Here is a 25670-nt window from a genome sequence, read left to right as displayed (position 1 = left end):
TAGGAAATAATAAGATGGTCACAAGCAGTGTGGGCTCCTTGAAAACTGATATAGTCCATTGTGATAAAGAAGTGGTGGACGCGCTGAATTATTATTTATAATTATTCCTCCATATTTGCAGTTGAGGAAGAGGCAGTCAGCATATCAGAATTCCTAAGGAAATTAATGTTGAATCACATACAGCAATTCACCAAAATTAATGTGAGCATAATAGCAGTAACAAAGAAAATAATAGCCCGAAAGAGTGAAAAATCCCCAGAACCATGTGGTTTCCGTCCCAGACTTTTAACAGCATAGTTTACAAAATTGAAGATGACGTAATTGAGATCTTCTAAAGTGGACTCAGTTCAGGAACTGTTCCTTTAGTTTGCATGTCACGTTTTTTTAAAAGGCAAGTGGGAAACCAGGGAATGCTAGACCAGTTAGCCTTATGTCTGTTGTAAATAATTTGTTAGCGCCTATAATTAAGGGTAAACACCATAAATTCTCAGCTGATAATAGAGTCAGCATGGATTTGTGAAGGGTAGGGGCAATGCCTGACAGACTTGTTTGAAGAGGTGGCGAAAGTGATAGAAAGTGGACCTCCAGACGGCATTTGATAAGTACTGTTAGCTGAAGTCGAAGCACATGGAATTTAAGATAGATTGACCTGTTTAGGATATTGGCTAAATTGTAAGGACAAAGAGTAGGAAAAATGGACAGGTATTATTCCAGCAGGCGGGATATGACAAGTGGTGTTCCACAAGTTTCTGTCTTGGAGCCTCAGCTGTTCACAATATTTTTAAAAAAAATATATATATATTTTTTTATTCTCCTTTTTCACATTTTCTCCCAAATTTACCCCAACAATAAACAATAATCAGTAACGAATGTAATGTCAATCCCCATATCAATAACACTGATCCCATCCTCCCACCAAACCCCAGACATTTGCCTGCATGTTAACATACATAAATGACAAAAAGGAATCGGGAATCACCCATAGTCACCATTAACACATACAGTCCCCCAACCCTCCCCCAGTGTTCAATGTGATCCAATTCTCGAAAGTGCATAATGAATAACACCCATGAATTGTAGAACCCCTCCATCCTTTCCCTCAGTTCAAATTTGACCGTTTCAAGCGTCAAGAATTCCAGCAGGTCCCCCCGCCACACCATGGCACAGGATGGAGAGGTTGCTCTCCAGCCTAACAGGATCCGCCTTCGGGCGATCAACGAGGCGAAGGCTACAATATCTACCTCCACGCCCGTATCCTACCCCGGCTGATCCGACACCCCGAATATGGCCTCCCGAGGGCCTGGGTCCAGTTTCACGTGCACCACTTTAGAGATTACCATAAACATCTCCTTCCAGTAATCCTCCAGCTTTGGACAGGAGCAAAACATATGAACGTGGTTTGCGCGCGCCCCCCCCCCCCCCCCGCACCGTTCACACACATCTTCTACCCCCTCAAAGGCTCATCCTCGCCCTTGCAAGGTGTGCTCTATAGACCACCTTCAGTTGTATCAGCCCCAGCCTCGCACACGAGGTGGAGGCGTTCAACCTCCGGAGCACCTCACACCAAAACCTCCTCCATACCCTCGTCCGTAAACCGCCGATACTACCCCCTTCTCCAGTCCCCCTGTCGTCAGCACCTCCTCCAGCAATGTGGAAGTCGGCTCTACTGGAAAGCTCAGTATCTCCTTTCTGGCAAAGTCTCGAACTTACATGTATTTAAATATTTCCCCCTGCTTGGGACTTCCGGTTGCGGCTATGCGGAGCTAAGTCGCACGTTCGGCAGCTCCCGCAAAAAACTGACTTTTGGGCTCTTTTCAGGGCCCCAACGGCATTTTTCCGACATTTCCCGCTGTGGGAAGGAGAGTACAATAATTCCCTGACAGTATATGGCTTTTACCAGCAGCGGGGCGACTAACAAAGTGGTGGTGGACCCGAAGAAGGTGCGAGGGAAGAAGAACAAAATGGCGGTGGGCGGGGACCAGGCAGCGTGGATGCAGTGGGCGCAGGAGCAACAGGAGGTTATCCAGCGCTGCTTTAGGGAGATTAAAGTGGACCTGCTTGAGCCGATGAAGGCTTCAATCGATAAGCTGTTGGAGACACAGATGGCCCAGGGGATGGCGATCCGCAAGGCCCGACAAAAGATCTCCGACAATGAGGACGAGATCTTAGGCCTGGCGGTAAAGGTGGAGGCGCATGAGACGCTCCACAAGAAATGGCAGGAGCGGTTCGAGGAGATGGAGAATCGGTCGAGGTGGAAGAACTTGCAGATTCTGGGCCTCCTGGAGGGGCTGGAGTGGCCGGACGTGGGGGCCTATGTGGTCACCATGTTGAACTCGCTGATGGGAGCGGGGTCCTTCCAGGGGCCCTGGAGCTGGAAGGGGCCCATAGAGTGCTGGCGAGGAGGCCCAAGGCTAACGAGCCTCCGCGGGCGGTGCTGGTGCGGTTTAATCGGTTCGCTGATCGGGAGTGTGTGCTCAGGTGGGCCAAGAAGGAGAGGAGCAGCAGGTGGGAGAATGCGAAGGTTCGAATATACCAGGACTGGAGTGCGGAGGTGGCGAAGAGGAGGGCCGGGTACAATCGAGCGAAGGCTGTGCTGCACAGGAAGGGGGTGAAGTTTGGCATGTTGCAGCCGGTGCAACTGTGGGTCACCTACAAGGACCGGTACCATTATTTTGAGTCTCCGGAGGAGGCGTGGACCTTTGTTCATGCCGAGAAGTTGGACACAGATTGAGGGTCGGGATGGGCGTTTGGGGATTGCGGTTGATATGTTACTTTTTGAGGGGTGGGTCCTTTGTTCTTGTTTTTTTTTTTTCTTTCTGGTTGGGTGAGGGTGGTTCAGGCGGGTTGGGCACTGTTTTTGTTGGGTTGGTTGGGGGTGCTCTTGGAGGGGGATAAACAAATGGAACAGGGGTGGATGGCCGGCAGTGTGATGGGGCCCTGCGGGTGAGGGGGAGGCCTGAGTCGGGGGTGAGGGGACTGGGCCTGTAAAAGGAGCTGCGTCAGAGGTGGCGGGGCCAGGTAGGTGGTAAGAGCGGCGTTTTCCCACGCTGAAGACTGGAGGGGGTGGGGCCAGGGCGGGGAAGCGAGGGTTGTTTCCCGCGCTTGGGATGGAAGGGGGAGGTGGAGAGCCTGCGGATGGGGAATGGAAGAGGAGGGTGTGTCACACAATGGTAGGAGTCAAAGAGGCGGGAGTCAGCTGACTTGCGGAAGTGCAATGGGGGAGTAAAGCAGCTAGGAGGGTGTAGCGCACAATGACTTACGAGAGAGACGAGTAGAGATGAAGTCGATGAGGCTTTATTAAGCGAGACTTGTCCCCAGCAGTTCAGCAACAGAATGGAGCGGCGGGGAGAAGCTCGGGTTCTTATACTCCGCCTTCAGGGCGGAGCCAGGAGTCAACAGCCAACCAGGACCCGGGATCTGTCAGCCAATAGCATCATGGCTTCACAGTCCCACATGACCCCTAATACATACTACCACATTCACCCCTTGTTAAAAATGAACCCGGCGGGGTGGTGGTTCGCATGGTGGTAGGGGTTTACAAGGCTGGTCCTGGGAGGAAATATTTCGGGCATGTCATTACAGTTTTAGCCCTACACTGGGCTATGTACAAGGTTTGTGAAACTATTTACAATATTAGTAAGAGAACATTTTTTTTGTTACAGTCCAACAACATTCTTGATGTCACGCCGATGCCACGAGTCGAGCGGGCGGTCTGGTCTTCCTCGTCGATCGCCTCAGCCCCGGTGGTGGTGCAGGTGCTTGTTCTGGTGTTGTCGTCTCCGGGAGCGTTTCGGTGTTTGTTCCTGTTTCACTCCTGGGCGGACACGGGAGGAGGACCGATCCTCCCGGGAAGGGGGCGGTCGCGGGGTGCGCCGGTGGCAGGGAGGGGATGACCGGTGTCGGGGGTGTGTGTTTGTTGCCGGCGGGCGCCAGGTCTCGCAGGGAGACCGTGTCCTGTCGGCCGTCGGGGTACGCCACGTAGGCGTAATGCGGGTTCGCGTGGAGGAGGTGAACCCCCTCGACCAACGGGTCCGACTTGTGCGCCCGCACATGTTTCCGGTGCAAGATGGGTCCTGGGGCTGCCAGCCAGGTCGGCAGCGACGTTCCGGAGGAGGACTTCCTGGGGAAGACAAGGAGGCGCTCATGAGGCGTTTGGTTAGTGGCGGTACACAGCAGCGACCGGATGGAGTGGAGAGCATCCGGGAGGACCTCCTGCCACCGGGAAACTGGGAGATCCCTGGACCGTAGGGCCAGTAGGACGGTCTTCCAGACCGTGCCGTTCTCCCTCTCTACTTGCCCGTTCCCCCGGGGGTTGTAGCTGGTCATCCTGCTCGAGGCTATGCCCTTGCTGAGCAGGAACTGGAGCAGCTCGTCACTCATGAAGGAGGACCTCCTGTCGCTATGGATATATGCGGGGCAACCGAACAGAGTGAATATGGTGCCAAGGGCTTTAATGACTGTGGCCGCTGTCATGTCGGGGCAGGGGATGGCGAAGGGGAAACGGGAGTACTCGTCCACCACGTTCAGGAAGTATGTGTTGCGGTCGGTGGAGGGGAGGGGCCCATTGAAATCCAGACTGAGGCGTTCAAAGGGGCGGGAAGCCTTGATCAGGTGCGCTCTATCCGGCCTGAAAAAGTGCGGTTTGCACTCCGCGCAGATGTGGCAGTTCCTGGTGACTGTACGGGCCTCCTCCACAGAGTAGGGGAGGTTGCGGGACTTTATAAAATGGTAGAACCGAGTGACCCCCGGGTGGCAGAGGTCCTCGTGGAGGGCTTGGAGACGGTCTATTTGTGCGTGGGCACATATGCCGCGGGATAGGGCATCGGACGGCTCATTCAGCTTTCCGGGACGGTACAAGATCTCGTAGTTGAAGGTGGAGAGCTCAATCCTCCACCTTAAGATCTTGTCATTTTTAATTTTGCCCCGCTGTGCATTATCGAACATGAAGGCTACCGACCGTTGGTCAGTGAGGAGAGTGAATCTCCTGCCGGCCAGGTAATGCCTCCAATGTCGCACAGCTTCCACTATGGCTTGGGCTTCCTTTTCCACTGAGGAGTGGTGGATTTCTGAGGCGTGGAGGGTTCGGGAGAAAAAGGCCACGGGTCTGCCCGCTTGGTTAAGGGTGGCCGCCAGAGCTACGTCGGAGGCGTCGCTCTCGACCTGGAAGGGGAGGGACTCGTCGATGGCGCGCATCGTGGCCTTTGCGATATCCGCTTTGATGCGGCTGAAGGCCTGGCGAGCCTCTGTCGACAGGGGGAACGTAGTGGTCTGTATTAGCGGGCGGGCCTTGTCTGCATACTGGGGGATCCACTGGGCGTAATATGAAAAGAACCCCAGGCAACGTTTCAGGGCTTTGGAGCAGTGGGGAAGGGGAAATTCCATGAGGGGGCGCATGCGTTCGGGGTCAGGGCCTATTATCCCATTGCGCACTACGTATCCCAGGATGGCCAACCGGTTTGTGCTAAAAACGCACTTTTCCTCGTTGTATGTGAGGTTCAAGGCGTTAGCGGTCTGGAGGAATTTTTGGAGGTTGGCGTCGTGGTCCTGCAGATGGTTACGTTATCGAGATACGGGAACGTGGCCTGCAACCCGTGCTGGTCAACTATTCGGTCCATCTCCCGTTGGAAGACCGAGACCCCATTCGTGACACCAAATGGGACCCTTAGGAAGTGGTATAGACGCCCGTCTGCCTCGAAGGCTGTGTACTTGCGGTCACCTGGGCGGATGGGGAGCTGGTGGTAGGCGGACTTGAGGTCCACGGTGGAGAAAATCTTATACTGGGCAATCCAATTTACCATGTTGGATATGCGGGGGAGAGGGTACGCATCTAGCTGCGTGTACCTGTTGATGGTCTGGCTATAGTCTATGACCATCCTTTGCTTTTCCCCGGTCTTTACTACTACCACCTGGGCTCTCCAGGGACTATTGCTGGCCTGGATTATGCCTTCCTTCAGCAACCACTGGACTTCAGACCGAATAAATATCCGGTCCTGGGCGCTGTACCGTCTGCTCCTAGTGGCGACGGGTTTGCAATCCGGGGTGAGGTTTGCAAACAAGGACGGCGGTCCAACCTTGAGAGTTGCGAGGCCGCAGATAGTGAGTGGGGGTATTGGGCCGCCGAATTGAAATGTTAGGCTCTGCAGGTTACACTGGAAATCTAATCCCAGTAATGTGGGCGCGCAGAGTTGGGGAAGGACGTAGAGCCTGTAGTTTTTAAACTCCCTCCCTTGCACCCGTTAGGTTCGCGATGCAGAACCCTTTGATCTCTACAGAGTGGGATCCTGCAGCTAGGGAATTCTTTTGCGTACTTGGATGGATAGTCAGAAAACAACGTCTTACTGTGTCTGGGTGAATGAAACTTTCGGTGCTCCCGGAGTCGATCAGGCATGATGTCTCGTGTCCGTTGATCAGCACCGTTGTTGTCGTCGTCTGGAGCATCCGGGGCCGTGATTGATCCAGCGTCACCGAAGCCAGTCGTGGTCGTAGTGTCTCGGCGTCATCTTCGGACCCCGTGGAGCCGTCGATGCTGGGGTCCTTTTGTTGTCATCCAAGATGGCGGCGTCCATGAATCGCACGCGGCCGGGGGTGGACAAAATGGCTGCCCCCATGGATCGCACGTGGTCGGGGGTGGACAAAATGGCCACCCCCATGAATCGCACGTGGCTGGGGAGTCACAAGATGGCGGCGCCCATCCCCCCCTCGTGGTGGCCGGGACCCAAAATGGCGGCGCCCGCGGGTCGCACATGGGGCGCTGGGGGGGTTGGGGAGCGTTTGGGATGCGCTGGGCTCGTTCTTCTCCGGGGATTGCGGCGACCCCCCGGGACCGGCACACAGCCGCGTAATGGCCCTTCTTGCCGCAGCTTTTGCAAATAGCTGCGCGGGGGTGTTTCGCTTGCCCGCAGAAATAGCAGCCAGCCCCCCCGGGATGATCTGGCGCTTTAACCGCGCAAGCCTGGGGGGGAGGGGGGGTTTGTCGCGACGGGGGTCCATGGAGCCCAAGGGGCTGCCGCGCGATCGGGGCCGTAGGCGCGGGCGTTTTGCGAGGCCACATCTAGGGAAGCTGCAATGGCCCGTGCCTCCGAGTCCTAGCGACTCTTTTTCTAAAAGTCTTTGGCGGATTTGGGGAGAGTTCATACCTGCCACAAACGCATCGCGAATTAGCATGTCCGTGTGTTCAATCGCGTTCACCGGCGGGCAGCTGCAGCCCCATCCCAAAATTAGCAGCGCGGCGTAGAATTCCTCTAACGATTCTCCGGGACTTTGCCGTCTCGTTGCGAGTTGGTAGCGTGCGTCGACCTGGTTCACGGGGCGAACGTAGATGCTCTTCAGTGCTGCGAGCGCCGTCGGGAAATCCTCTGCGTCTTCTATGAGAGGGTAAATTTCCGGGCTTACCCTCGAATGCAGGACCTGCATTTTCTGGTCTTCTGTGATCCGGCCGGGGGCCGTTTGGAGGTAGCCTTCAAAACAAGCTTGCCAGTGTTTAAAGACTGCTGCCGAGTTCGCTGCGTGGGGGCTGATCCGCAGGCATTCCGGGGCGATCCGGAGCTCCATAGTCCTTTAAGCTCGCTTAATAAATTGTAGCGCACAATGACTTACGAGAGAGACGAGTAGAGATGAAGTCGATGAGGCTTTATTAAGCGAGACTTGTCCCCAGCAGTTCAGCAACAGAATGGAGCGGCGGGGAGAAGCTCGGGTTCTTATACTCCGCCTTCAGGGCGGAGCCAGGAGTCAACAGCCAACCAGGACCCGGGATCTGTCAGCCAATAGCATCATGGCTTCACAGTCCCACATGACCCCTAATACATTCTACCACAGAGGGGTCCTAGCCTTGGGGGGAGGGGGGGGGTGGGAATTGAGTTGCTGCTGCTGCTATGGTCAAGGGGGAGCTGGAGCGAGTTAGGGGTGGTCGAGACGGGGGTCTGCTGCCGTGGGGAACGGGCTGGGCGTGAGGTGCGGGCGCGTGGCTGGCTGAGGAGGGTTATGGCTAGTCGGCGGGGGAGGGGGCGGGTAGCCCCCTGATCTGGCTGATAACCTGGAATGTAAGGGGACTGAACGGGCCGGTCAATAACCTGGAATGTAAGGGGACTGAACGGGCCGGTCAAGCGGGCCCGTGTGTTCGCGCACCTGAAGGGGCTGAAGGCGGATGTGTTTATGCTCCAGGCGACACATCTGAAGGTGGCAGACCAGGTAAGATTGAGGAAAGGGTGGGTAGGTCAGGTGTTCCATTCGGGGCTGGATGCCAAAAATCGAGGGGTGGCGATCTTGGTGGGAAAGAAGGTGTCGTTCGAGGCGTCAAGCATTGTGGCAGACAATGGCGGTAGGTACGTAATGGTTAGTGGTAAGCTGCAGGGAGAGAGGATGGTACTGGTCAATGTGTATGCTCCAAACTGGGACGATGCGGGTTTTATGCGGCGCATGTTGGGTTGGATCCCAGATATGGAAGTGTGGCACCTGATAATGGGGGAAGACTTTAACACGGTGTTGGATCCGGCACTGGATCGCTCCAGGTCTAGGACGGGTAGGAAGCCGGCGGCGGCTAAGGTGCTGGGGGGATTTATGGACCAGATAGGAGGGGTGGACCCTTGGAGATTTGCAAGGCCGGGGCTAGGGAATTCTCATTCTTCTCACATGTCCATAAAGCTTACTCCCAGATCGACATTTTTTATTTTGAGCAGGGCGCTGATGGCGCGAGTAGAGGATACTGAGCACTCGGCGAGAGCCATTTTGGATCACGCCCCGCATTGGGTGGACTTAGAGCTGGGGGAGGAGAGGGACCAGGGCCCGTTGTGGCATTTGGAGGTGGGGCAGCTGGCGGACGAGGAGGTGAGTGAGCGGGTCCGAGGAAGCATAGAGAGGTACCTGGAGGCCAACGATAACGGGGAGGTCCGAGTGGGGATGGTATGTGAGGCGCTGAAGGCGGTGGTTAGGGGAGAGCTGATCTCCATTAGGGCTCACAAGGAGAGGAGGGAGCAGAGGGAGAGGCTGGTGGGGGAGATGATGAGGGTAGACAGGATGTATGCGGAGGTGCCCGAGGAAGGACTGTTGAGGAAGAGGCGCCTCCAGGCCGAATTCGACCTGGTGACCACCAGGAAGGTGGAGGTGCAGTGGAGGAAGGCCCAGGGGGCGATTTATCAGTATGGGGAAAAGGCTTGCCAGATGCTGGCGCATCAGCTCCGGAAGCGGGACGCAGCTAGGGAGATCGGGGGAGTTAAGGACAGGGGAGGGAGTGTGGTGCGGAGTGGGGTTGGCATCAATGGGGTCTTCAGAGACTTTTACGAGGAATTGTATCGGTCTGAGCCCCCACTGGAGGAGGGAGGGATGGGCCGCTTTCTGGACCAATTGAGGTTTCCGAAGGTGGAGGAGGGACTGGTGGCGGGATTGGGGTCCCAAATTGGGCTGGAGGAGCTGACCAAAGGGATAGGGAGCATGCAGGCGGGGAAGGCACTGGGGCTGGACTGTTTCCCGGTCGAATTTTAGAAAAAATATATGCACCTCATCATAGAGGTGCTATTCATCATAGAATTTACAGTGCAGAAGGAGGCCATTTGGCCCATCGAGTCTGCACCGGCTCTTGGAAAGAGCACCCTACCCAAGGTCAACACCTCCACCCTATCCCCATAACCCAGTAACCCCACCCAACACTAAGGGCAATTTTGGACACTAAGGGCAATTTAGCATGGCCAATCCACCTAACCTGCACATCTTTGGACTGTGGGAGGAAACCGGAGCACCCGGAGGAAACCCACGCACACACGGGGAGAACGTGCAGACTCCGCACAGACAGTGACCCAAGCCTGGAATCGAACCTGGGACCCTGGAGCTGTGAAGCAATTGGGCTATCCACAATGCTACCGTGCTGCCCTGTTGGGCCCGTTGCTAGTTAGGACCTTTGATGAGGCAAGGGAGGGGGGGGGCTTTGCAGAGGGGGCGGCTTTGCCCCTGACGATGTCCCGGGCACTGATCTCCTTGATCCTGAAGCGGGACAAGGACCCCCTGCAGTGGGTCTTACAGGCCGATTTCGCTGCTGAACGTAGATGCCACGGTGCTGGCGAAGGTCTTAGCCACGAGGATTGTGTGCCGCAGGTGATCCACAAAGACCAGACTGGGTTCGTGAAGGGGAGGCAGTGGAACGCGAATGTGCGGAGGCTTCTGAACGTTATGATGCCGGCGAGGGAGGGGGAGGCGGAGATAGTGGTGTCAATGGACGCTGAGAAAGCCTTTGATAGGGTAGAGTGGGGGTACCTGTGAGAGGTGCTGAAGAGGTTTGGGGAGAGGTTTGTCAGGTGGGTCAGGCTGTTGTATGAGGGCCCGATGGCGAGTGTGGCCACGAACAGGAGGAGGTCTGAGTACTTTCGGTTGCACCGAGGGACAAGGCAGGGGTGTCCCCTGTTCCCCCTGCTCTTCGCACTGGCGATTGAACCCCTGGCTATGGCACTGAGGGAGTCGAGGAACTGGAGGGGGTTGGTGCGGGGTGGGGAGGAGCATAGGGTGTCGCTCTATGTGGACGACTTGCTGTTCTATGTGGCGGATCCGGTGGGGGGAATGCCGGAGGTAATGAGGATCCACAAGGAATTTGGGGATTTCTCTGGGTACAAGCTCAACATTGGGAAGAGCGAGCTGTTCGTGGTTCACCCAGGGGACCAGGAGAGGGGGATTGGCGAGCTCCCACTAAAAAGGGCGGAGAGGAGCTTCAGGTATTTGGGGATCCAGGTGGCCAGGAGCTGGGGGCCCTGCATAGGCTTAATTTCACAAGGCTGGTGGAGCAAATGGAGGAGGAGTTCAAGAGGTGGGAAGCGTTGACGCTGATCTTGGCAGGTAGGGTGCAGTCAGTCAAAATGACGGTGCTCCCAAGGTTTTTGTTCCTGTTCCAGTGCCTCCCCGTGTTTATCCCGAAGGCCTTTTTTAGGCGGGACAACAGGAGCATAATGGGGGTTTGTGTGGGCGCGAGGGACTCAGAGGGTGAGAAGGGTGTTCCTGGAGCAGAGTAGATATAGGGGGGGGGGCTGGAGCTTCCCAACCTCTGTGGGTACTACTGGGCCGCCAATGCGACGATGGTGCGCAAGTGGGTGATGGACGGGGAGGGGGCTGCATGGAAGAGGCTGGAGACGGCGTCCTGTGTGGGTACGAGTCTGGGGGCGCTGGCAACGGCGCCGCTGCCGCTCCCTCCAAGGAGGTACACCACCAGCCCGGTAGTGGCGGCTGCCCTCAAAATTTGGGGGCAGTGGAGGCGGCGCAGGGGAAAGTTGGGGCCTCGGTGTGGACCCCAATACGGGGGAACTACCGGATCGTCCCAGGGAAGACAGATGGAGGGTTTTCAGGGTGGCACAGGGCAGGGATACGAAGGTTGGGAGACCTGTTTGTGGACGGGAAGTTCGCGAGCCTGGGTGAGTTGGAGGAGATATATGGGCTCCCCCCGGGGAACACCTTCAGGTACTTATGGGTAAGGGCGATTGCCAGGCGGCAGGTGGTGGAATTCCCGCGGCTGCTGCCACGCACAGTACAGGACAGGGTGCTCTCGGGGGGGGCGGGCGGGAGTGGGGAAGATCTTGGAAACTTTCCAGGTGATGCAGGAGGAGGAGGAGGCCTCGGTGGTGGAGGAGAAAGGTAAGTGGCAGGAGGAGTTGGGAGAGGAAATCGAGGAAGGGACATGGGCAGATGCCCTAGGGAGGGTGAACTCTTCATCTTCGTGCACGAGGCTCAGCCTCATACAGTTTAAGGTGCTGCACAGGGCACGCATGACCGGGACAAGCATAAGCCGTTTTTTGGGGGGTGAGGACAGGTGTGTTAGGTGCTTAGGGAGCCCAGCAAACCCTGCAAACCCCACACACAGGTTCTGGGCATGCCCAGCGCTGGAGGAATTTTGGAAGAGCGTAGCGAGGACGGTGTCAAGCGTGGTAGGATCCAGGGTCAAACCGGACTGGGGGTTCGCAATATTTGGGGTGGCAGAGGAGCCGGGCGTGCAGGAGGCGAAAGAGGCCGGTATTCTGGCCTTTGTGTCCCTGGTAGCCCGGCGGAGGATTCTTCTTCAGTGGAAGGACGCGAGGCCCCCAAGCGTGGAATCCTGGATCAACAATATGGCGGGGTTTATTAAGTTGGAGAGGGTGAAATTCGCCTTGAGCGGGTTGGTACAAGGGATCTTCAGGCGGTGGTAACTGTTCTTAGACTTCCTGGCAGAACGGTAGACATTGGTCAATGGCAGCAGCAACTCGGGGGCGGGGGGGTTCTTTATGTTTAATTACACTGGGGGATCTGAGGGGGTGTATATATTTGCTATGTTGGCTCTGTTAAGTTGGGGTGTTCATTTATTATTTTTGTACAGGGGGAAGGGGGATATGGAGGGTTGTTTTTTGACTGTTTTGTATTTAACCCTGTTCCTTTTTCATTTTGTTATTGATATTCTGTGAAAACCTTAATAAAAATTATTTTTTAAATAAAAAAATATCTCCCCCTGCTCCAGTCCATAATTCGCTCCCAGCTCCTTCAATCCCGCAAAACGACCCCCAAGAAACAAATATTTTAGTGTCTTATTTCCTTTCTCCTCCCATCCCTGAAAATTTCCATCCCACTTCCCTGGCTCAAATCTATGGTTCCCCCGAATCGGCATTTCCCTTGGCCCTGCCCCCAACCCGAAGTACTGTTGAAACTGCCTCCAAATTCTCAACGAAGCTATTACTACCGGACTCCCTGAGTATCTCCACGGGCCGTCGGGAGCGGTGCTGTCGCTAGCACCTTCAATCCTGACCCCTTCCCAAACTCACCTCCATTCTGACCCATTGGGAGTCAACCCCTCTGATCCAGCTCCGTACCTTCTCCACATTCGCCGCCCAGTAATAATACATCAGGTTCAAAGAACAAAGAAGAACAAAGAAATGTACAGCACAGGAACAGGCCCTTCCACCCTCCAAGCCTGTTCCGACCATGCTGTTCGGAAGACCCAAACCCCCTGCCTGCCTTCCTCGCTGTAGTAGCACCTTTTTAATTCTGGCCACCTCCCCTCCCCTAATGAACGCGGTAATCATCCCTTCAATCTCTCTATATAAAAAAAAATGCCTTTGGCAGGAAAATCGGCAGACATTGAAATATAAACAGGAACCGCGGCAGCACATTCAGTTTAATCGCCTGCACCCGAGCCACCAGTGACAGGGGGAGACCATCCCACTGTGCCAGCTCAGCTTTCACCCTCCCCACCAAACTATAAATGTTGTACCTATGAGCCCCCCGACCCCCCAATCTCGAGCAACCTGCACCCCAGGTATCTAAAGTGAGTCCCTGCCTTACGGAATGGCAGCCCCCCCCCCATCCCTGCCTCCACCCCTGGCCGAGGCACCACAAAATATTCACTCTTGTTTAGATTTAATTTGTGCCCCGAGGAAGACCCAAACACCCAAGCGGCTCCAGTATTCCCCCTATTGACACACTTGGTTCCGACACGTATAATAACAAGTCATCGGCATACCAGGACACCCTATGCTCTATTTCCCACCCCCCCCCCCCCCCCCCCCCGCCCGGCAACTGGGGAAAAGGATGGAAAAACTGCCTCAAGCTGGAGCTGGCAATCCATGGTCGCCACTGGAAGTCCCGAATTGTGCAGGTTAGGTGGATTGGCTATGCTAAATTGCCCCTTATCCAAAGATGTGCAATTTAGGGGGGGTTAAAGGGATAGGGCGGGGTAGTGGGCCTAGGTAGGGTGCTCTTTCAAAGGGGTGGTGCAGGTATGATGAGTGGAATGCCTTCCTTCTGCACTGTAGGATTTCTATGATTCTATGTGTGTGAAGCTAGACCACAGGTTGGCCATGGTTTCATCGAACGCGAGATGGCTTGAGGGGCTAAATGGCCTACTCCTGTTCCAGCGAGCCCTAGTGCTTTGATTTTTTAAATATAAAATTACCAGCCTTATACAGTATAATTCATTTATGAATAGCTGAGTATTAACAGAACTCAAATTAGAGTGCTGCCTTTAGTGCTGAAAACAATGTACTTCAAGGGATGAGGAAATTGTTTGACTTTGTTTTTTGGGGGAAGAGTAGGAAAATTGATTAGAGGAATGTGAAATCAAAGTGTGTACTTGATAGAAATGACATGGCTTTATATTTTTGTTTCTTTTCATGTACTTAATGATCTGTTGAGCTGCTCGCAAAAAAATACTTTTCACTGTACCTCTGTACACGTGACAATCCAATCCAATGCCAAAATACAGTTTGTAAGATGTGGACTACAATTAAAGAGAAGAAATTCTTGAAAGACAGTCTGGTTCGAATCACTATTTAGGATGTTTGAAACTTGGATCAATTTCTGTTTAACAATTCCACAGAAGAATGCTTCATTTTTTAAAACTATAATTGAGTAAGATTGAAGACGGGCAGAAGGGGAAAAATATGGGGCCATTATATTGGGTACATCCCATGATTTTGAATTATTTGATTTTTAAACAGTAGTTGTAAAGTTTAGGATCTATTTTAAAGAGGCTACCTTTGGGTAGCTAATCTATCAAGACAAGTTCATGTGCTTCTCTCTAGCCTTGAGGCCTGTACAGGAATGAGCTTTATCCATTCATGTGACATTGGAAAATGGAATTTAAAGTTGAGAAAGAACTTGTGATTAAAGGCCAACATTGCATTGCCCTGTTTTGATCTTTTTGTACTTGCGTACCAATTTTTAGTGATTTGTTACCTGGAAACCAAAATTCTATTGTTTCTCCACAGGTCCTAGTCTCTCATTGTTTATTTTAAAATGTATTTTATTCCAAACGTGTATCAAAGCAGGTAACAGCAAATAAACACCCCGGGAAACATACTTCCCAACAATCAACGATACAGTCTGTACAGATTTATTCCCTTTTTCACCCACCCTCCCCTCCTCTTTCCCCCCCCCCCCCCCCCCCAACTCCCCATCCCCCTGCAACGAACAGCTCCTCAAACACGGTCACAGACATCCCCCACCTTTTCTCAAAACCCCTGCTGAGCCCCTTTTATCTTCTCCAACCGCAGGAAGTCGTACAGGTCACCCAACCAAGCCGCTACCCCTGGTGGTGATGCTAACCGCCACTCCAGCAAAATTTGTCACCGTGCTATCAGAGAGGCGAAGGCCACAACATCGGCCTTCCTCTCTATGAGCTCTGGCTTCTCTGAAACCACAAATATCGCCACCAAAGGCTCTGGGCCCACACCCTCCTCCACTACCCTGGCTGAGACCGTAAACATTCCCGCCCAGAATCTTCCCAATATTTCGCAACTCCAAAACATGTGCACGTGATTCGTTGGCCCCCGCCCACACCTCTCACACTCATCTGCTACCCCCTGAAAGAACCCACTCATTCTTGCCCGAGTCATGTGCACCCTGTGCACGATTTTAAACTGTATTAGGCTTATCCTTGCACAAGAGGAGGTCCCATTTACCCTTCACAGTGCCTCACTCCATACTCATACTCCTCAATTGATCTCCCCTCCCAACTCAGTTTCCCATTTCTCCTTGATCTTCACCATCTGCTCATCCCCTGCTCCCCCAGCCACTTGTATATATCCCCAATTCTTCCCTCCCCTTCCACATCCGGAAGCAGCAGTCACTCCAACAGGGTGTATTCCGACAACCGAGGGACCCCCTCCAGACCTTTCGCGCAAAGTCCCTAACCTGCAGATACCTGAACTCACTCCCCCTCGGCAGCCCCACCCTCTCCCTTAGTTCCTCCAGACTGACAAACCCTTCCTCCAAATACAAATCCCTCACCTTAACCAGCCCCACTTCCCTCCACCTCTGTATCCACTAGCCCCCCCCCCCCCCCGTTCAAACCCATGATTCTCTCTAAGCAGCGTTAGCACCGACATCCCTTCCATCCTTAAATGCCTCCTCACCGGTTTCAATTGCTTCACCATGGACTGCACCACTGGGCTCCATGAATATCTACTGGGAGCCATTGGCAACGCTGCCATCACCATAGCCCTCAAACTAGACCCCTTACAAGATTCCTTCTCCATTCTAACCCACTCCATCCTTTCTCCTTCCCACCACCGCTGCACCTTGTCCACATTCGCTGCCCAATAATAATGAAGCAAGTTCGGCAATGCTAACCCTCCCTGCTGCCTCTGCCTCTGTAGCAAGGTCCTCCCCACCCTCGGTGCCTTCCCCGCCCATACAAAGTCCAAGATGATCGTGTCGACTTTCCGAACAAAGGTCTTTGGTATAAAGATCGGGAGAGCCTGAAAGATAAACAAGAACCTCGGCAGAATATTCATTTTCACCACCTGGACCTTCCCGTCAATGTTAAGTGCAGTGTATCCCACCTCCTAAGATCTTCCCTGGCCTCCTCCACCAGCTTCGTTAAGTTCCACTTGTGGTGCCCCGTCCATTCCTTCGCTACCTGAATCCCCAAATACCTAAACCTATTTGTCTCTCATTGTTAATGGAATTTTCTAATTTGTCTTTCTTTGATCCAAAGTGGAGATCCCATGTGAGGTGGATCCACTACAGTTTTACAGTTACAGTTCACTTATTCTATGTTCCCTTGTAATTTTATGCTCCCACCTGGGCAATACTATACCTCCAAATTGATCCTTAAATTTGGATATATACTGTTCCTTCACCAAGTTGAATGTATAGTGAAAAGCTGAGGCGTCAGTAAAGATCTCTGATGAACACTACTTGTCACGTCCCACCAATAGAAGACATCCCCCACCTATTCCTTCTCTGTAGTTCACATCGTCCAGTCCATATCAACGTTTACTGCTAAATATGTGTACTTTTGTTTATGTTGCTAATGTAGTTTGTGGAACTTTATCAAATGCCTTCCAGAAGTCTAGATAGATAACATCAATATATGCTCACCTACCCACCAAGTTGGTGACCTTTTTTTAAAAAAAAAACAGGAGTAGATGACATGGGCTACCCTTCATGATTCCTTGCTGATTTGCTTTGATCATCATTACTTAGTTATGATGTTATTTAAAAGAAAATGCTTAATCATTAAATGTCATGTCAAGATTACAGGATGAACCAAGCACTGTACAGCTAGCTAGTGAAGCACAAATAGTGGAAGAAACGTGGCAAAGCAAGCTCTCGCAAGCAGCTGTGTGATTGCGACCAGATAATTTTAAAGTTTTTTTTTTTCTGAAAGATGGCACCTCTGATAGGGACCCTCAGTAGTGTAATGTGTGCTCAAGTTCTGGTTTGCGATTTGAACTCAGAACCTTCAATCTCTGAGACAAGAATGCTACTAACTGAGTGGCGGCTGACACAATGATTTCAGTAACTTCCCCACAGCTGATATTAACCTGATAGGTGTATAATTTCCTGGTTTTCCCCTTGTGTTCCTTGAATAATAGTGACATTTCCAATTTTTTTCAATCCAGAGGCATAACCCCTGAATGTAGAGAGTTTTGAGAAATCATAAATAATACATGTAATAATAAAACAAAGTATGAGGTAGAAGGCAGCTTTTTCCATATCTAGTTGTGAAGGTTTTCTCCTCAGCTTACTTTTTCTTAATGCAAACAGGTGATTTCATGTGTGGTAACTATTTGTTACATTTTCATAGGGAACAAACTTCTTTGGAAGATGGAGAAATCCCCTGGGTAGCGTTCAATGAAGAAAGTGATAGCAGCAGCAGTAGTACTGATGAGACTGAAGGTTTGGGTCAACTTGCACATTCGGGACTTCTAATTCTGGATAGTAACAACAACTTTGAAGATGATTCAAGCATAAGTGAAGACTTGGATATGGAATGGAGGTTTGTATGTCTTTTATATTTTTGTTACCATCGAGTTACTACTACTTATAGCTATAATTGTGGTCATGTGGTGATGATCCTATTCTTTCCATAAATGAGGCTTGGACTATTGTTTTGCATAAAGTCATCATGAGCAAATGCTTGTGCAGAACTTTCTCCATGGCTGATTACATATTCGAGTATCTTGTGAGGAACTAGATCTGGTTTTGCTACCATGCAAGATGAAATAAAGAATCTCTATCTTATTTAACCCTAGATAAACATAGGAGTCAAATGGCTGTAGATGTTGTCTACATGGACCTTGGTAAAGCATTTGACAAGTCCCTCATGGCAGGCTAGTGCAAAACATTAAATCAAATGGGGTCAGGGATGAACTGGCTAGATGGATTCTGAACTGGCTTGGCCATAGAAGACAGAAGGTAGCAGTGGAAGGGTGTTTTTCCGAATGGCGGTCTGTAACTAGTGGTGTTCCGCAGGGATCAGTACTGGAACCTCTGCTGTTTGTAATATATATAAATGACTTGGAAGAAAACGTAGCTGGTCTGATTAGCAAGTTTGCGGATGATACTAAGATTGCAGGAGTTGTGGACAGTGATGAAGATTGTCAGAGTACAGCAGGATATAGATAGGCTGCAAAATTGGGCAGAGAAATGGCAGATGGAATTTAACTCTGACAAATGCAAGGTGATGCATTTTGGTAGATCCAATTCAGATGGGAGCTATAAAATAAATGGCAGAACGATCAGGAGCATAGGCACGCAGGGAGATCTGGGCATGCAGGTCCACAGATCCTTAAAAGTGGCAGCACAGGTGGAAATGGTGGTAAAGAAAGCATATGGCATGCTTGCCTTCATCGGACGGGGCATTGAGTATAAAAGTTCGCAAATTGCATTACAGTTATATAGTGTTGGTTAGGCCACATTTGGAATACTGTGTCCAATTCTGGTCACCGCACTACCAGAAGGACGTGGAGGCTTTGGAGAGAGTAGAGAAAAGGTTTACCAAGATGTTGCCTGGTATGGAGGGTATTAGCTATGAGAACAGATTGAATAAACTGGGATTGTTCTCCCTAGAAAGATGGCGGCTGAGGGGGCGAACTGATAGAAGTGTATAAAATTATTTATTTTATATAAATTTAGAGTACCCAATTAATTTTTTCCAATTAAGGGGCAATTTAGCATGGCCAATCCACCTGGCCTGCACATCTTTGGGTTGGGGCGAAACCCGCACAAAGATGAGGAGAATGTGCAAACTTCACACGGACAGTGACCCAGAGCCGGGATCGAACCTGGGACCTCGGTGCCGTGAGGCAGCAGGGCTAACCCACTGTGCCACCGTGCTGCCCGAAGTTTATAAAATTATGAGGGGTATAGATAGGGTGAACAGTTGGAGGCTTTTTCCCAGGGCAGAAATGACAATTACAAGGGGCACAAGTTCAAGGTGAGGGAGTATAGATTCAGTGGAGATGTGCAGGGGAAGCTTTTTACACAGATCGGGGTTGTGGCCTGGAATGCACTGCCAAGTGAGGTGGTTGAGGCAGCTACGTTAGAAACCTTAAAGACATATCTGGATAAACACATGAACAGACCTGGTATAGAAAACTACAGCCGGTTGGTCTATATAGGACATGTAATCCACGCAAGCTTGGAGGGCCGAAGGGCATGTTCCCGTGCTGTACTGTTCTTTGTTCTTCTTTGTGTCAATGATGACATTGTAGATGAATTATCTGTCGCTGATCTGTCCATAACCTGCCGCTGGAATCTATCTCAATGCATCATTTTATTTTACCACAGTATCCCTCATGATATGCAACTGAGTGTTGCACTGGGCCATAACCTTCAGTATTTCAGCAGTATGTTAAGTTGATAATTCTCACAATTTTTTATAGCTTTTAAGTGAGCTCTTTTACTAAATGAAGCAGAGTATTTCTTGCATTTTCAGGTTTTTATCCTAATAATTTGAGAATTATTTTAAGACTTTATATATAACAGGTAAGGCAGATGAACTTAGAGCTTGGATTAGTACTTGGAACTATGATATTGTTGCTATTACAGAGACTTGGTTGAAGGAGGAACAGGATTGGCAGCTAAACCTTCCAGAATTGAGGTATTTCTGTGGGATAGAGGGGGATGTAAAAGGGGTGGGGGAGTTGCATTACTGGTTAAGGAGACTATCGCAGCTGTACTGAGGGAGGACACCTTGGCGGGCCCATGCATCAAGGCAATATGGGTCGAGCTCAGGAATAGGAAGGGTGCAATCACAATGTTGGGGGAATTACTACAGGCCCCCCAACAGCCAGCAGGAAATAGAGGAGCAGATATGGAGACAGATTTTGGAAAGATGTAAAAACAATAGGGTTGTTGCAGTGGGTGATTTTAACTTCCCCCATATTCATAGAATCATAGAATTTACAGTGCAGGAGGAGGTCATTCGGCCCATTGGGTCTGCGCCGGCCCTTGGAAAGAGCACGCTGAGGCCATGCCTCCACCCTATCCCCGTAACCCCTTTAAACAATTTAGCATGGCCAATCCACCTCACCCGCACATCTTTGGACTGTGGGAGGAAACCAGAGCACCTGGAGGAAACCCACGCAGACACGGGGAGAAAGTGCAAACTGCACATAGACAGTCACCCAAGGCCGGAATTGAACCCAGGATCCTGAAGCTTTGAGGCAGCAGATTTAATCACTGTGTCACCATGCCGCCCATATTGACAGGGACACACTTAGTGCTAAAGGCTTGGATCTTGAATTTGTAAGGAGCATGCACGAGGATTTCTTGAAAGATTATGTAGATGTTCCAACTAGAGAACAGGCCATACTGGATCTGCTTTTGGGGAATGAGTCCGGCCAGGTGATCGAAGCTTCAGTAGGGGAGTGTTTTGGGAACAGTGACCAGGGGCGGGATTCTCCGACCCCACGCCGGGTCGGAGAATCGCCGGGGGCTGGCGTGAATCTCGCCCCCGCCGTGTCCCGAAGTCTCCGCCACCAGAGATTCGGCGGGGGCGGGAATCGCGCCGCGCCGGTCGGCAGGGGCGGGAATTGCACCGCGCCGGTCGACGGGCCCACCCCCGCCGATTCTCCGGCCCGCGATGGGCCGAAGTCCCGCTGCTGGAATGCCTGTCTCGCCAGCGTGGATTAAACCACCTGTTGAATGGCGGGACAAGGCGGCGGGCAGGCTCCGGGGTCCTGGGGGGGGGGGGGGGGCCGCGGGGCGATCTGGCCCCGGGGGGTGCCCCCCGGGTGGCCCGGCCCGCGATAGGGGCCCACCGATCCGCGGGCGGGCCTGTGCTGTGGGGGCACTCTTTTTATTCCGCCTTCGCCATGGTCTTCACTATGGCAGAGGCGGAAGAGACCCCCTCCCCGCGCATGCGCGGGGATGACGTCAGCAGCCACTGACGCTCCCGCGCATGCGTCGACCTGCGAAGACCTTTCAGCCTCGGCTGGCGTGGCGCCAAAGGCCTTTCCTGCCAGCCAGTGGAGCGCAAACCACTCCGGGGCGGGCCTAGCCCCTCAAGGTGAGGGCTTGGCCCCTAAAGGTGCGGAGACTTCCGCACCGTTGGGGCGGCCCGACGCCAGAGTGATTCCTGCCACTCCATTATGCCGGAACCCCCCGCCCCGCCGGGTAGGGGAGAATCCCGCCCCATAATTCTGTAAGTTTTAAAGTACTCGTGGATAAGGATAAGAGTGGTCCTCGGGTGAAGGTTATAAATTGGGGGAAGGCTAATTACAACAATATTAGGCAGGAACTGAAGCATTTAGATTGGGGCAGTTGTTTGTAGGTAAATCAACATCTGACATGAGTGTCTTTCAAACGTCAGTTGATTAGAATTCAGGACCGGTATGTTCCTGTGAAGATGAAGGATAAATATGGCAAGTTTTGGGAACCTTGGATAATGAGGAATATTTTGCACCTAGGCAAAAAGAAAAAGGAAGCATTTGTAAAGCCTAGAAGGCTGAGAACAGACAAAGCCCTTGAAGAATATAAAGAAAGTAGGCAGGAACTTAAACAGGGAGTTTGGAGGGCTAAAAGGGGTCATGAAAAGTCCTTGGCAAACAGAATTAAGGAGAATGCTAAGGCATTTTATACATATTTAAAGAGCAAAAGGGTAGCCAGGAAAGGATTGGCCCACTCGAGGACAGAGGAGGGAATCTGTGCGTGGAGCCAAAGGAAATGGGCAAAGTATTAAATGAGTACTGTGCATTAGTATTCATCAAAGAGAAGGACTTGGTGGATAATGAGTCTAGGAAAGTGTGTGTAGATATACTGGATCATGTAGCTATCAAAAAGGAGGAGATGTCTTAAAAAGCATTAAGGTGTAAAATCCCCAGAGCCAGATAGGATCTACCCCAGAATACTGAGGTAGGCAAGGAGAAAATTTCTGGGGCCCTGACAGAAGCCTTTGTATCCTCATTGGCTACAGGTGAGGTCCCAGGAACTGGAAAATAGGCAATGTTATTCCTTTGTTTAAGAAAGATAGAAGGCATAATCAAGGAAATTATAGGCCAGTGAGCCTTATGTCAGTGGTAGGGAAATTATTGGAAAAGATTCTTTGGGACAGGATTTACTCACATTTGGAAACAAAACAACTTATTAGCGATAAGCAGCATGGTTTTGTGAAGGGGAGGTCGTGACTCACTAACTTGATCGCGTGTTTTGAGGAAGTGATGGAGATGATTGATGACTGAAGGGCAGTGGATGTTGTCTATATGGACTCTACTAATGCCTTTGACAATGTTCCTCATGGCAGAATGGTACAAAAGGTGAAGTCACACAGGATCAGAGGTGAGCTGGCAAGGTGGATATAGAACTGGTTCGGTCATGGAGACAGAGGGTAGCGGTGGGAGCATACTTTTCTGATTGGAAAGCTGTAACTAGTGGTGTTCCGAGGGAATAGTGCCGGGACCTTTGTTGTTTGTAGTAGGTATAAATTATTTGGAGGAAAATGTAGCTGCTCTGATTAGTAAATTTGCGGACGACACAAAGATTGGTGGAGTTGTGGATAGCGAAGAGGATTGTCAGAGGATACAGCAGGATATAGATCAGTTGGAGATTTGGGCGGAGAAATGGCAAATGGAGTTTAATCCAGACAAATGTTAGGTAATGCATTTTGGAAGGTCTAATACAGGTGGGAAAAATAAAAAGCAAATGGCATACCCTTTGGGAGTATTGATGAGTATTGAGAAGATGTGCAAGGCAAATATTTTTACACCGGGTGGTAAGTGCCTGGAACACTACCACGGGAGGTGGTGGATGCAGATAACGGAGCGCTGTTAAGAGGCATCTTGACGAATACATGAATAGGATGGGAATAAAGGAATACAGACCCGGGAAGTGCAGATTGGTTTACTTTAGAGAGGCATTATGATCGGCAGACTTGGAGGGTTGAATGGCCTGTTCCTGTGCTCTTCTGTTCTTTGTTCAATAGAGAAGACTCATCAGCTGGCCTATGAATTGTGACCATCAGTATTAACCCATACATCAGAATGAGCCAAGCACTTTTGTAGCTGGGTAGAGTTTCCTATAGGTGTATGCATAATTTGTACTTGCTGAACCTTCATAGTGCAGCAGGAAAGAAAAGGCCTGCAACAGCTTAGACAAAAAAGCATCCTAAAATTTAACGCTGATGAAGCAAGCAAACATTGAACCCACTAAATGTTACAGAGGAGGAGAGGGAAGCAGACTCATAGTTGATTAAATCAACCAAGATTCATGTGCAGTTAGTGGAAGGTGGTCGTCACTATTGTCACACTTTACTCCATGGGAGCAATGTAGGAACAATTTCTAGATTCTTAGCAGGACAGCCAGGGTAAGACAACTGAACGTACATTAAATTAATATAGTACAAAGCATTGGCTCGTTGGTCTAGGGGTATGATTCTTGCTTGGGGATTCTGTTTCTATAAATATAATACAAAGCATGTCTGACACAATATGCATCCTAGAAACTCTCAAAGTACTTTATAGTTTCTGGGATACTCTACGTCTTAATCTGGAAGTGTTACAAATATTCAGCTTAGAAGATAGCTCCGATCTAATGTAACTGTTGCATGTAGATGTCATCACATCACAGTTTAGATATTTCGGTAAGCTCAGGGAAGGTGGTGAAAGAGGGGGAGCGGTGGCATTGTTAGTCAAGGACAGTATTATGGTGGCAGAAAGGACGTTTGATGAGGACTCGTCTACTGAGGTAGTATGGGCTGAGGTTAGAAACAGGAAAGGAGAGGTCACCCTGTTAGGGGTTTTCTATAGGCCTCCGAAAAGTTCCAGAGATGTAGAGGAAAGGATTGCAAAGATGATTCTGGATAGGAGCGAAAGCAACAAGGTAGGTGTTATGGGCGACTTTAACTTTCCAAATATTGACTGGAAACGCTATAGTTTGAGTACTTTAGATGGGTCCGTTTTTGTCCAATGTGTGCAGGAGGGTTTCCTACACAGTATGTAGATAGGCCAACAAGAGGCGAGGCCATATTGGATTTGGTACTGGGTAATGAACCAGGACAGGTGTTAGATTTGGAGGTAGGTGAGCACTTTGGTGATAGTGACCACAATTCGATTACGTTTACTTTAGTGATGGAAAGGGATAGGTATATACCGCAGGGCAAGAGTTATATCTGGGGGAAAGGCAATTATGATGCGATGAGGCAAGACTTAGGATGCATTGGATGGAGAGGAAAACTGCAGGGGATGGGCACAATGGAAATGTGGAGCTTGTTCAAGGAACAGCTACTGCATGTCCTTGATAAGTATGTACCTGTCAGGCAGGGAGGAAGTGGTCGAGCAAGGGAACCGAGGTTTATTAAGACAGTCGAAACACTTGTCAAGAGGAAGAAGGAGGCTTATTTAAAGATGAGACATGAAGGTTCAGTTAGGATGCTCGAGAGTTACAAGTTAGCTAGGAAGGACCTAAAGAGAGCTAAGAAGAGCCAGGAGGGGACATGATAAGTCTTTGGCAGGTAGGATCAAGGATAACCCTAAAGCTTTCTATAGATATGTCAGGAATAAAAGAATGACTAGGGTAAGAGTAGGGCCAGTCGAGGACAGTGGTGGGAAGTTGTGCTTGGAGTCCGAGGAGATAGGAGAGGTGCTGAATGAATATTTTTCGTCAGTATTCACACGGAAAAAGACAATGTTGTCGAGAAGAATACTGAGATTCAGACTAATAGACAAAAGGGCTTGAGGTTCATAAGGAGGAGGTGTTAACAATTCTGGAAAGTGTGAAAATAGATAAGTCCCCTGGGCTGGATGGGATTTATCCTAGAATTCTCTGGGAAGCTAGGGAGGAGATTGCTGAGCCTTTGGCTTTGATCTTTAAGTCATCTTTGTCTACAGGAATAGTGCCAGAAGACTAGAGGATAGCAAATGTTGTCCCCTTGTTCAAGAAGGGGAGTAGAGTCAACCCCGGTAACTATAGACCAGTGAGCCTTACTTCTGTTGTGGGCAAAATCTTGGAAAGGTTTATAAGAGATAGGGTGTATTAGCATCTGGAAAGGATTAATTTGATTCGATATAGTCAACACGGTTTCGTGAAGGGTAGGTCATGCCTCACAAACCTTATTGAGTTCTTTGAGAAGGTGACCAAACAGGTGGATGAGGGTAAAGCAGTTGATGTGTATATGGATTTCAGTAAAGCGTTTGATAAGGTTCCCCACGGTAGGCTACTGCAGAAAATACTGAGGCATGGGATTCAGGGTGAGTTAGCAGTTTGGATCAGAAATTGGCTAGCTGGAAGAAGACAAAGGGTGGTGGTTGATGGGACGTGTTCAGACTGGAGTCCAGTTACTAGTGGTGTACCACAAGGATCTGTTTTGGGGCCACTGCTGTTTGTCATTTTTATAAATGACCTGGAGGAGGGCGTAGAAGGATGGGTGAGTAAATTTGCAGATGACACTAAAGTCGGTGGAGTTGTGGACAGTGCGGAAGGATGTTACAAGTTACAGAGGGACCATGGAT

The 25670-nt window shown here is 50.8% G+C and overlaps 1 protein-coding gene across 6 annotated transcripts in view; it reads left to right on the top strand.

Annotated features, from left to right (window-relative positions):
* Positions 1 to 25670, top strand: part of pja2 (praja ring finger ubiquitin ligase 2) — a 91466-nt gene that overhangs the window by 33972 nt on the left and 31824 nt on the right. For all 6 annotated transcript variants that reach the window (XR_011949086.1, XM_072516403.1, XM_072516405.1 and 3 more), the window contains one exon: positions 17528 to 17719. Coding sequence is in view for 5 of the 6 variants with exons in the window: in XM_072516403.1 (XP_072372504.1) it covers positions 17528 to 17719 (192 nt within the window). In the remaining variant the exon portion in view is untranslated. The remainder of the gene's footprint in view (positions 1 to 17527; positions 17720 to 25670) is intronic.

This window comes from Scyliorhinus torazame, chromosome 9 (assembly GCF_047496885.1).
Source record: "Scyliorhinus torazame isolate Kashiwa2021f chromosome 9, sScyTor2.1, whole genome shotgun sequence".
Lineage (NCBI taxonomy): Eukaryota > Metazoa > Chordata > Chondrichthyes > Carcharhiniformes > Scyliorhinidae > Scyliorhinus > Scyliorhinus torazame.
The sequence above is the reverse complement of the archived record's forward strand: the minus strand, read 5'-3'. Positions and strand labels throughout refer to the sequence as shown.